We start from the raw sequence: 13,629 nt of genomic DNA on the forward strand, positions 1-13,629 counted from the left end.
TGCACATAATTTGAAACATGATTGGTGGTGATATAAACCAGAAATTATGGGTTTTCAATCATTGGAAGTTTTCAAGAAGAGATTGGACAACCATTTGTCTGGAATGGTATAAGATCTCCTGCTCAAGCACCTGGTTGGACTAGGAAGACCTCCAATGCCCCTTCCAAGCGTGTAGTCTATGTTTAATTGGATAAATAAAAAAAGTTATATGTGCACATGGAGTTTTAATGGAAATGGGAATCCTGATCAATCATTTACACACAGTATTCTCATATTGGCTAATCATATTTTGATTATGGAGGAGGAAACTTGGATATCAGCCTCTAGAAAGCAGGCCAGTGTTGGATGGCCCAGATAGCTTTATTGCAGACTGAGTATTGATAAGCACAGAAATGAGGTAAGATGAAATGAAATCCTGCATCAATCAGAATTTCTTTTTACATTTCAATTGGACAGGTTCTAAGAATAGAACATAAGCATTACAAAGTATGGGAAATACATATTCTGAATCAAGCAATTTCAACATCAGTCACTACTGGTGATTCCCCAATTATTTCCTTTTGGTGTTTGGAGCAGAACGGGACAATTCACCCCGGCCATCTCCTCATGACCAACTTGCCGTGAAACTACTCACCATGGAAAATTCTATGTGGGATAACTCAACACAATAAATGTTATCCACCACAGTTTCTCCAACATTATTTCCATTTTTGTCAATGGAAATAATGTCAAATATGGAATTGCATGGATAGCCATGGCAAGATGGCCATGGTGAGCTGGCTGTGGCAAATTGTCCTAGACCCATTTGGAGAATAAATGCAAGTTATTCCAAAAGAAAGCCAAATGGACTCTACCCCACATCCCCTGCCATTTGTTTTCCTCTGGTCTCCAAGATGGGAAGAAAGTATGCCACTTGGGAAAGTGCTACCACACAGGGTTCCTCTTACTGAATCTCAGAAATGAGGCCATTAAAATTGGGGAGGGGGGTGTCATCTCTACTGCTGCTGTCAGGAAAGTAAGTAGCAGGAAACAGGAAAACAATGAACTTCAGCAGCAGTTTGACTCAAAGACTGAAATTCCATTATAGAGGACATGTCCTACACAAATGGCACATGGAGAAAATATGAGCCCATAATCCCAAGGGACAGAAGAACAGGGAGAAAAGGCCTATTGTTCTCCACTGTTTCCATTTTCAACATCTTGAAAAGCCACTCTTTTGGCAGTAGTGTAGGGTAGAAATGACCTTGGTAACTCATGAACTATTATATAATTCTTTATTTTTTCTTATTCTTATGAACAAACATATTCATAGATTTAAAGTTTCCGGTAGGGAGCATAAACACTGAGCTTGCACAATTAAAAAATAATAATTTCTGACTTACTGGTATAGAGTACATATTGTGGAAGCCAGAAGAGAGAAGATGGTATTTGGGAAGAGGGTCAAATAAAAGGGATCAAGACTATGAATTTTCAATGACCCTTAGAAGTCAAAAAGAACAGTATTTTCCCTTTAGAAGAGAAATACTGTAAGGCATAGTATCTTGAGGCACACAGATTTTGGTGTTCAGTATTCAATGAGCTAATACCCTAATCATCATCATCATCATCATCATCATCATCGTCATCATCGTCATCATCGTCATCATCATCTTCTGTGTTTATTTTGCCAGAAAGCACATCTTCTATCCAATCTTCTAATTCCTCAACTGTAGGGAGTTCATCATCATCCCTGATGTCCATCCAGACACTGTCAGCCTGAAAGGAAGGGTGAACATTTTCTTCACAGAATACTGGGAATTTTGGAGCAAAATAAGTTTAAATCTTATATCTTCTCCAATTACTTATAAAATGGGAGTTTAGGAAACTGGAAATGACGGAAAAATCATTTGTGGATTCCATCCTACATTTCCTCCTTATAAACTGAATACAAAAGCTTTCAAATATAAATAGTAATACTACATGACCATATGATACATGTTAACAAATAAAAATGGCAAATAATCATTTTTAAAATTATCATATTGTTAAGATACACATGCTAAAATAAAATTCCTTTGAATTATTCCAGAAATTTGGGATAATCACAATTGTTGATAAATACTAACTGGAACAAGAATAGAGGATAAGTTGCCCATCTGCTCTTGGAGACATCCTTTGCCTTTCCCTGCACCTCTCTTTTTGTTTCTCTTATTATCTTGAGTTTTTTTCCCCCAGAACCCTACACAGAGATAATCTTCCCAGAAGTTTCACAAGAGATAGGGCTTTTACAATTAAGCCAAGGAATACAAATTGCCTATCCATGTTTACAGAAATAGACAAGTCCTTGACAGGCATCCATCACTAAGGAGCTGACTGTGACAGCAAAATACTTGATTTAATAAACTTTCATTTAGGTATCTTTCAAAGTTATAATGACGCACAAAGCCAGATCCAGTAGCCTTGATGCTAAGGCCACTGAAACTGAGTCAGCTGATACTCACATCGGTGACATTCACCACACCAATTTGAGGCTTGAACAGGTCAATCTTGAATGTCTTTTCCCAGTATGTGATCAGCTGTAGAAGCAAAAGAAAAGAAAAACATACTTACACTTGTATTCATATTGTGAACTCAAAAAGTCTGATGTCTATGGAGATTCTCAGTCATCTAGGTCATGGCTGTCCCAAAGGTACTTTTTCAAGAAGCAACTGGACGTTCTGGTTTTTCTTTGAAGATGTTTCGCTTCTCGTCCAAAAAGCTTCTTCAGCTCTGACTGGATGGTCATTTGCATGCTTTTAGAGAGTCGTTAATGTCACCTGGTGGCTTATCTGTATCATCAGGTCACCTGAATGGTGCAAATGGGTGTGCAGGCTTCTTGGAACTATTGAAAGGACTGTGTTGTAGACTGGAGATAGATGATGTCATATCCTTCTCCCTCAGTTGAGAGAGGGCTGTTCAATTTTGACATAGATGGCTTCTTTGACCCCTCTTTCTTTACCCTGGGGAAGCTACCTCGTGCATATATGGACTCCCCAAAATCTACAAAGAGGGAACTCCACTCAGACCAATTGTCAGCAGCATCAACTGTGTCACCTACAACATTGTAAATATCTAAACACCTTATAGCTCCTCTAGTTTGCAACATGATCCATCATATCAACAATTCACAGGACTTCACTAGAAAAATTTGGAAACTAAAACCAGACCTCGATGAAACCATGGTTTCCTATGATGTGACTTCCCTCTTCACCTGCATTCCAACTACTGAAGCTGTCATGGTAGTGAAAAAACGACTGCTACAAGACAGCACTTTAGGTGACAGAACCAACCTCAGCCCAGACCACATATGTGCCATGCTGGACCTCTACCTGACCACTACCTATTTTAAATACAATGAAGATTTCTACAGACAAAACCACGGCTGTGCCATGGATTCATCGGTGTTCCCCATTGTGGCAAATCTCTACATGGAACAGGCAGAAACCAAAGCCTTAGATTCTTTCATAGGAATTTCACCCGCTCATGGTATAGGTATGTGGATGACACTTGGGTTAAGATCAAAATACGGGAATTGGAAGTATTTACCAAACATATCAACTCTGTGGACAAATTCACATGGGAAAATGTTAAGGAAAATAGTCTAGCCTTTCTGTGCAGTACATATTAAGGAAGACAGAAGCCTTAACATTGAGATTTACAGAAAACCCACTCACACAGATCAATATTTATATTTTGATTCCCATCACCCACTGGAGCACAAAATGGGAGTCATCAGAACCCTATACCACTGAGCTGAAGACCTGCCTACCAGCAAAGATGGGAAAGAAAAAGAATGAAAACACATCAAAGATGTGGGCCTATATCAGATCTAAAGTAGACCCCACAGGAGCTCCTCCATAACAGATAATGAAGAGAACGATAAATGAAGCAACGTTGCCATTCCATACGTTGCAGGAATGAAGCTCAGGAGGATCTCCAGCCAACATAACATATGTGCACACTTCAAACCCAAGAATACACTAAGGCAGAAGCTTGTCCACCCCAAGGATAAAACACCCAGACACCAACTGAGCAGTGTGGTATATGTAGTACAATACTGTGAGACATGTGCAAATCTGAACATTGGGGAAACAAAACAAGCACTTCATAAGCACATGGCACAACATAGGAGAACAAACCCACCAGGACTACATTCAGCAGTCCATCTGCATTTAAAAGACAAAGGCCACTCTTTTGAAGATAGTAAAGTCCACATTTTGGACAGAGAGGACCTCTGTTTTGAAAGAGGGGTCAAAGAGGCGATGTCAAAATTGAAAGCCCTCTCTCAACAGAGGGGGAGGAATACGACATCATCTATCTCCAGTCCATGACATCATCTATCTCCAGTCTAGAACACAGTCCTTTCAATAGTTCCAAGAAAACTCCAGACACATTTGCACCACTTAGGTGAGACAGATAAACCTCCAGGTGACCCCAATGACTTGCTAAAACAGTGGTTCCCAAACTTTTTCAGTCCACCGGCCCTTTGGTGCTACAAACTCATCCTCAGTGCCCCCCACCCAGGGGTGGGATTCAAATTTCTGTGGGCGTGGCCTAATTTGAGGGTATGGCTTGCCGGTCATGTGACTGGGTAGGCGTGGCTTGCTGGTCATGTGACTGGGTGGGCATGGCTTGCTGGTCACGTGACTGGCTGGTGCAGTTTGCTGGCTGGGCATGGCTTGCTGGTCACATGACTGGGCAGGTGTGGTTTGGTGGTCATGTGACTGGGTGGGTGTGGCCAGGTAACTGGCAAACAAGTGGTCCTCACTTAATGGCCGGTTGTTTAGCAAGTGTTCTAATTTATGACTGGCCTCCCCAGAGGTACTTGACCTGTTTTGGGAGTTTTGACAGCTATGCATACACATACACATACACACACACTCCCTTCTAACCCTTCTAACCCTGCTGGAGCAGGTCATTGGACTAGAATTGGCAAAGCATCTCTGATTAGATTGTAGTGAATAAAATCTAATCAGAAATGCTTTGCCGATTCTTGTTTATTTGTTTTATTTGTATCTCTTTATTTTATGTTGCTAAATTGCATTGACATCTTGTGCACAACCCAGAAGCTTTTGTGATTCTTTGCAGCAAAAATTACCGACCTCTGACTTTGCTCTACTTTTCAAATATGCTGCCATTGCCGTATTCTAGATGCCGGCCCTGCAGGTCCACCCCATTGAGCCCACTGCACTGGAGGGACCTGCCCAAGCAAGTCAAGTCAATGGGGTGAGCCTGAGAGAGGGGAAGAGAGAGAAAAGAGAGAGACAGAGAGAAAGAGAGAAGGAAGAAATAGAAAAGGGAAAGAAAGAATAGGGGACAAAGAAAGAGGGGGGATGGAAGGAAGGGACAGAAAGAAAAAGAAATAAAGAAGGAGGGAGGGAGGGAGAAGAAAGATAATGAGATATCTATTCTAGTCCAATCACCTGCTCCAGTAGGGTTAGAACGGAGTGTATGTGTTTTCCTTGTAATTTACCAGTGCATTTTTGTCTTGCTTTCTTCAGAATTGGCACGGTAATACATTGGAGAAAAGTAATTTTTGGGGTGGAGATCTGGTCCAATGCATCCTGTTTAAAGCCTCAACAAAATGTGAGAGCTTCCTGATAGTCTTGACCATGTTTCATCCACAAAACCTTTAATAGAAGCCAAAGATGTTTCAATGTGGAAAAGGGCCTCAGTCTAAACTAGGCCTGATGCATAAGGTCTCTCTCTCTCTCTCTCTCTCTCTCTCTCTCTCCCCCTCCCTCCTTCTCTCCCTCCCAAACTGGCTTTGCTCTACTTTCCCAATGTGCCTATGGGGCTGGTGCTTCGAACATGGATAGATGGAGAGAGAGAGAGAGAGAGAAAGAGGGAGGGAGGGAGGGAGGGAGGGAGGGAGGGAGGGATAGATAGATAGATAGATAGATAGATAGATAGATAGATAGATAGATAGATAGGTAGGTAGGCAGGCAGGCAGGCAGGCAGGCAGGCAGGCAGGCAGGCAGGCCTTTTGGATGAATGTATGGATAGGTAGGTAGGTAGACAGATTGGTAGATAAGTAGATAAGTAGATAGATAGATAGATAGATAGATAGATAGATAGATAGATAGATCTATATTGGTATGCAGGTAGGTAGACAGAAAGACAGGCAGGCAGGTAGGTAGGTAGGTAGGCAGGAAGGCAGGCAGGCAGACAAATAGACCTTTTAGAGGGATGTATGGATAGACAGACAGACAGACAGAATGCAACAGCAGCAGCACTTTGGGAAAGTAGAGCAAAGCCAGAGTGGGAATTGAAGTCCACACAAGTTGCCAAGGTTGAGAAACAAGGACTGAATATATCAACCCAGCCATTCTGGTTAGAGTTTAGCATGCTGTTTGATTCCAGCTTAGTCAATAAACCATGGCTAAGATCTTCCTTCTCCTTAATGCAGCTGCCCCTCTGCCCCTTCTGCAGCCCCCTGCCCCAGTTCTTTCTTTGGCATCCAATTTTGCAATGCTCTGCCCGGGAGCAGGAAGGCGTGAGGAAGCAGCCCAGACCAGCGGAGGTGGAGGGAACAATCACTTAGAAAGTAAGCAAGCAAGCAAGCAAGCGCAGGGCTCGGTCGGAAGAACCGGGCTGCAGAGGGAGGCTAGGTTCTAGGTCTGGGCTGGCCACATAGAGCCAAACCGAATCAAGCCACATGCCTTGGAGAGCCACAGCTGCACCCCCCGCATCCTGTGCACAAGCCTGACTGGCTGGAGAGGCAGAGGCCAGGCGGGCGCTGCGCGCTCCCTTGTTCTCCTCTGGGGAAGAGGGTCCTTCCACCCACCCCTTCCACTGTGCGACTTGGAAGCGTTTTGCTTTCTGGCACACCTCCACTGCTTCCACCGGAGAGGGAAGCCTACAAGCTAAGGCCCCTTTCTACCACCTCTCCCCCACCAGCTTGGCAAGGCTCGCCGCGCGCGGGTTTCATATTCAAGGCGCCAGCTACAGAGCGATGAAACAGTCAATGGGCTGCAGGGCCGGCAGTCAGTGAGCCTGCGGGGCCAGCTCCTTGAACGCCCCCCTGCCTCCCCTTAGCGCCCCCTGCTGGCCCCCTTGCCTCTTAGCACCCCCCAAGGCATCCCACCGCCCTCCACGGGACAGTACCGCCCACTTTGGGAACCACTGCACTAAAAGAATGCAAATGACCAGCTGTCTGCAAGGAGTAAAACTCCTTCCATTCCCCACCATCCAGTCAGAGCTGAAGAAGCTTCTTGGATGAGAAGTGAAACTTCTTCAAAGAAAAACCCAAAAAGTCAGCTGCCTCTTCAAACAGCACCTTTGGGTCACAAAGTTTGAGGTTAGGACTTCATTTCCACCTAATGGTCAACTACCCATTTGCAGCCAAGATATAGGGGCAGACCAGTCAGTTTTCAATTTAAAGTTTCCCTCAAACATAATTTTCAATTACCTGTGAGTTGAAGGATGTGTGGAGAAAATTTAGTTGGGGGCATTTTGAACTATACAAGAAACAGTAAGAGCTAGAAGCTGAAGACATCATGGTAGGAACAGAATCAATCTTGGTGGGAGGTAAAGCTCTGAATTGTCTCCTGATGCAAGCAACAAGAAGCTAAAAGACAGAGGCAAGAGACAATGCAGCAGGTTTCCTCTGGGATATGGTTCTGTTTAGCCTGATTGTCCATCACTGTACAGGGGCTCCATTTCAACAGTGACAAAGGAAGCGAGTAAGGCTTTCAGGGGCAGGAGAATGCTGGATAGCAGACATCTAGGGCCATTTCCTGGTGAAAAGACGTAGCTGCTGCAGCACCATGCTGTGCACGATTAAGTCTTGGTGCACACATAAATGCTAAACCTTTGTGTGCCAGCAATTGTGATTTAGCAGTACTGATAGCTTGTTCCACACTCTTTGGATAAAAACAAAATCAGACATAACATTTTATGCAATCTCATACTAAAAGCACATTCCGGATATATTGGCAATGCATTTTTAAGATACTTCTCTCCCATGCTCATGGCCATTTAAGACTGGTTAAAAAAACCCTTCTGGCCGCAATCATTTTGCGACAGACTCTTACTTTCTAAATATTGAATAGCATTTAAATATTAAATATTTATATACCAACTAATAAATTATGTTATATATCAAATATTTTAATGTATGTATTTTAATAATATAATTATCTTCCTTTCTATTTCATTAAATTTCAAGATACATTGAGAAAAATTCAAATGGAATTTTAAAAAATTATGTGCTCTCATGTGGAACACATAAGAAAATGCTTCTAGATTGAGTTATTTGAATATTTCCAAATAGGACGATGTGTTGACCAAAGAAAGAAACCTTTTGCATAAATGATTGAAAGTCTAATCCTATTTGAATTTTAATATATGACTCAGAAAACTGGTTGTGAATATATACAGTAAAACTGCCCTTAATTTTTAAAATATAATTATAACTGACATTGCTAAAGCAAAGACAATCTTATTCAATATTTGCAGCAGTTTGCTTTAAAATAAAGAAACGGATTCAGCCTAGAACCACACTGTTTGAGTTGCGCTGTCTTATAAATATTGTTTATGAATGCCTTATAAATTCTGCCTAAAGTAGTGAAACAGGCGGCAAATAAATTTAACAAATTAAATAAATAAATAAAATAAAGCAACTTTAACCACTGAAGAAAAAAAAGAAAAGGAAGAAGTGAGGCTTGCTTTCCTCACTCACAGAACAGTTATCAAAAGTTTGAAAACCACAGATTTCTACAGATTATAAAATAGAATTATATAAAATCAACTGACCCTTGTATTCCTTTTGTGAAATTCAGAAACCTGGTATTGAAAAACACTGAGGAAAAATGTTTTTGTTATGTCCCTGGACCTTGAAGAAGTTCCCACCCAGGTCCGTTCACGCTGCAGGGGCAGCTGCCCCTTCTCATTGGCTGGGTTTCCCCAGCAGCCTGCTATAAAAGCAGGCTGCTGGGTCCAGCCCTTTCGCTGTTCGCTGCGAGCCAGTTCCAGGCTGAGCAAGCACGTTCAGTCCTTGTAAATAAACCTTGTTGCACTAAGCCCTGGTTCAGCCTCTTATTCCCCATACTTAATACTGGCGACGAAGGTGGGATGGCTACCAGAGGCAAGCTGCAACGCTGAATCACTAAAACGCTGATCCGCAGCCCAGAGAGAGAGCGATCAGCCAAAATAAGGGCAAACGCTGACCGCAACCCAGAGAGAGCGATCAGCCCGAACTGAGAACGAACGCTGAATCACTAAAACGCTGATCCGCAGCCCAGAGAGAGAGCGATCAGCCAAAATAGGCAAACGCTGATCGCAACCCAGAGAGAAAGCGATCAGCAAACAAGCTAGTGAAAGTGAGAAGCGCCTGTAGCCGCTCGTTAGCATAAGCTACAGAGGAAGTGTAATGCTGCGAGCCGCAGCCGCTCGTGCCGTTTAGGCGCGAAATTCAAACAGCTGTCAGCTGAAGCACATTCAAATACAACACAGCGTTGTATTACAAAATCGCTAACGCCCACACAGGCGCGAATTTCAAAAGACGCTGCCAACGACCGTTGCAGTCTAAACACCTTCTGATCCCCAGAGAGAGAGAAGGGAATTGCGAAATTTCCCCAGAGCTGAAGTCACTTGCCTAGCACAGGCACTAAACCTCTACTGCTACCCAGAGAGAGAGCATTTTCCCCAACAGGTTAACCAGTAGACCCACAACATGAACTCCAATCCAGCCTTCCCAGCGTTCAAGCCGGATGAGGAGAAGTGGGAATCATACAAGAATCGGTTTAATCATTACATCGACGCCATTGGATTGGCTGATGCAGGGGAACACCGAAAGAAAGCATATTTCCTGACCTACTGTGGAGCCATCGTCTTCGATACAGCCACAGCTCTTGTGGCTCCACGTGAGTTAAAAAATGTCCCCTGGACAGAACTGTTAGAAATCCTTACTAACCACTATTCTCCTAGACCTTCACAGATTGCCAGATGCTTCACCTTCAGAATGAGGAAGCAGGGGGACAAAGAGAGCATCAATCAGTACATGGCTGCTCTCAAGACTGCAGCACTCCATTGTGGGTTTGGCAGCTATCTTGATGACATGCTCCTAGACCAGCTGGTCTGCGGGGTCAAGGACCCGCACCTACAAAGACGGCTGCTCGCCAAAAAAGACCTTAACCTCGCTCAAGCCATCGAGGAAGCCCTGGCAGAGGAGCTGGCATCTCATTCAGCCACCGAGATCCAAGGTCCTGTCACCAAGCAAACAGCAGTTCCCGTCCACTCAGAAGAGGTGGTCAACGAGGAAGACCCAAGTGACGAGGCCGACATTCACCGCCTCACAAACGCCAGGCGCCCGCAGGCAGGATCCAGACAAGATAACACCGGGCCATCCAAGCACATCACCCTGTGCCTTTCCTGTGGTGGACCTCACCTGAGGACCACATGCAAATTCAAAGGAGCCACTTGCAACAACTGCCATAAGAAGGGGCACATTGCAAGAGTATGCCAAGCCTCACACAACGTAGCACAAAGGGCATCTTCATTCGCACATGCCGGGCCCCAAAGGCAAGTATTAAACTGTCGCACACACCTCTGCGCTAATCACACTTGCTATTCTATTAGTAAAATCTCTCTTTCCGTCTTATTAGAAGGTAAACCTTGCAACATGGAGGTTGACACGGGGTCAGCGCTCTCCATTATTTCCTGGAACACCCTCAAGGAGCTTCAACCCAGCCTATCAAGAAACCGACTCCAGAAGTGCCAGCTTAGCCTAAAGGACTACCAGGGGAAGACCATTCCTGTAATCGGCAGAGGCAAGTTTTTTGTTAATTTTAAAACCTTTAAGGGCCACCTACCTCTAGTGGTAGTGAGCGGCAACCTCCCTACACTTTTGGGACTTGATTGGTTTCCCCACCTCGGTTTAGGGCTAACAGGAGTCCATGCTACCTCAACCTCTGACACGGACTCCCTGTTTGCTGATTACTCAGACGTATTCAGTGATGAGTTAGGGTGTTATAATGGCACCCCTATCTCATTTTCAGTCGATCCCCAGGCAGTCCCAATTCGGTTAAAACCTCGCAGAGTTCCATTCGCCATTTGGCCTAAATTAGACCTTGAATTAGATAAATTACTAAAACAAGGGATCCTGGAGCCTACAGACTTCGCCAAATGGGAGACGCCCATCGTCACACCCCTCAAAAAAGATGGTAGCCTGAGAATTTGCTCAGACTACAAGACCACAATCAATAAATTCTTGCAAGTTAGCGCTTATCCAGTACCCGTCATTCAGCATTTATTACATACTTTTGAACCTGGCACTATCTTTGCCAAATTGGACATGTCTCAAGCATATCAACAGTTCCCTGTTGATGACCAAACGGCAGAACTTCAGACCATTGTCACCCACAGGGTGCCTTCCGGTGCAAGCGTCTCCAGTTTGGCGTAAGTATTGCCCCAGGCATTTTTCAATCCCTCATGGAGCGGATTTTACAGGGCCTTCCTGGAGTAGTACCCTACTTGATGACATCTTAGTCTCGGCCAGGAACAGACCCCAACTCTTCCAGAGAGTTCGAGCAGTCCTAGAGAGGTTCAGGCAGCATGGCCTCAAGTTAAAAAAGAAAAATGTGCCATTGCCACTAGACAGGTGGACTTTCTGGGTTATAAAATTGACGCCTCAGGCATTCACCCCTGGAGTCCAAGGTTAAGGCAATACACGAGGCACCCACTCCAACCTCCAAAGCGGAACTGCAGGCCTTTTTGGGGCTCTTGAACTTTTACGCGTCGTTCCTGCCCCATAAAGCCTCTGTGGCAGAACCCCTCCACAGACTTCTGGATAAAAACGGTTTGGCATTGGGGACACAAAGAAGACTCCGCTTTCCGCACAGTCAAGTCGCTACTCACATCAGAGGCAGTGCTTATCCAGTTTGACCCCAACCTTCCATTAGTACTGGCAGCAGACACATCTCCCTTCGAATTGGGGCAGTCTTAAGCCACAGGCTCCCCAACGGCTCCGAGGCCCCTATCGCTTTTTTTTTCCAGGACGCTCTCTGCAACAGAGCGCAATTACAGTCAGATCGATAAAGAAGCCTTGGCAGCTGTTGCAGCGGTGAAGAAATTTCACGAATTTCTCTTTGGCCACTTTTTCGAGCTAGTCACGGACCACAAACCGCTCTTAGGGTTACTAGCAGGTGACAAGCAGACCCCTCAAATTCTGTCCCCCAGAATGACCAGATGGACCCTTTTCCTAGCAGCATACTCGCATAGACTCGTGCACCGCCCAGGTAAAACATTGTCCCACGCAGACGCCCTCAGCCGCTGCCCCCTGCCTGCCCCAGCTGAAGACCCTGCCCCGGTCAACGCCATTTTTGAAGTCACCCAACTGGACCTCCCAATCACTGCCCTTGATATTGCCAATAAATCCAAAGCGGACAAAACGATCGCCCAGGTACTGGACTGGGTGAGGAGGGGTGGCCAGGCAGTGACATTGAAGCTAAATTCACTCCATTTAAGACCCGCTTACAGGAACTGCGAGCTTACAGGGCTGCCTGCTGTGGGGCACTCAAGTGGTCATCCCGACATCTCTGCGTACCCGAGTGCTGGAGGCGTTGCACGAGGGCCACCCGGGCATCGTCAGAATGAAGGCGTTGGCGCGGCTACATTTGGTGGCCCGGCCTCGACGAGGACATCAACAAATGGGTAAGCTCCTGCCATCCCTGCCAGGTTTCCGTCCATCCCCTCCAATTGCCACCCCCACCAAGTGGGAAAGTGCCAACGCACCCTGGTCCAGGATTCACATCGATCTTGCGGGCCCATTGCATGGCAAAATGTTCCTCGTGGTCGTAGACTCTTACTCAAAGTGGATTGATGTGGCACAACTATCCACGACCACTTCACAAGCAGTCATCAAGGCATTGACTCGCCTGTTCGTTACGCACGGTCTACCAGACTCCATTGTTTCCGACAATGGTCCCCAATTCGCATCAACCGAATTCAGTCGTTTTACGGCCAACCTGGGCATTCGTCACATCTTCACGGCCCCCTTTCATCCTGCCAGTAACGGGCTGGCAGAGAGAGCTGTTAGGACCACTAAAGAAGCCCTGGCCAGGTTCAACAAGGATGACTGGCACCACAAACTATCCTGTTTCCTGTTAAGCCAGCATTCAACCCCTTGCACGGTAACCAACAAGTCCCCGGCCGAGCTTCTGATGGGCAGACGCCTGCGAACTGTATTGGACAGGCTTCACCCACATTACTGCCCTGACTCTCCTCTCGCTTCCACATCGGGAGTAGGCATTTTGTCTTGCAGGAACCCGTGTTCGCGAGAAACTTCGCTGGCGACCCATTGTGGATCCCGGGAGAAATCGTAGCCATCACAGGACCCAGATCATACCGGGTTAAGCTGGAAGATGGCCGGGTCTGGAGACGACATCTGGACCAGCTTCGGAGACGCCAGGGCACCCTCGTCAGCCGCGACTCGTGGGCACAGACCGGTGAGAGTCCGCTGCAACTACCACACAGCAACATCTACCCCGATGACCTGCTAACACCTTCAGCCGGACCAGAGAATCCAAATGCTGACTGCGGCGACCTAGCGTCCAACCCATCCGAGCCAGACGGCGTGAGGACACTCCCAGCGTCCAGCCCTTCTAGCCC

At 45.6% G+C, this 13,629-nt stretch overlaps 1 protein-coding gene across 1 annotated transcript in view; it reads right to left on the minus strand.

Annotated features, from left to right (window-relative positions):
* Positions 1-1,257: 1,257 nt before the first annotated feature.
* LOC113444535 (calsequestrin-2) overlaps positions 1,258-13,629 on the minus strand; it is a 66,992-nt gene continuing 54,620 nt past the window's right edge. Inside the window, exons 10-11 of the mRNA XM_026713345.2 lie at positions 2,481-2,555; positions 1,258-1,755 (exon numbers count right to left, since the gene is read on the minus strand). Of these exons, the coding sequence (XP_026569130.1) occupies positions 1,588-1,755; positions 2,481-2,555 (243 nt within the window). The 3' untranslated portion in view covers positions 1,258-1,587. The remainder of the gene's footprint in view (positions 1,756-2,480; positions 2,556-13,629) is intronic.

This window comes from Pseudonaja textilis, chromosome 2, assembly GCF_049901715.1.
Source record: "Pseudonaja textilis isolate UNSWEBS1 chromosome 2, rPseTex1.2, whole genome shotgun sequence".
In the NCBI taxonomy this organism is placed as follows: Eukaryota; Metazoa; Chordata; class Lepidosauria; order Squamata; family Elapidae; genus Pseudonaja; species Pseudonaja textilis.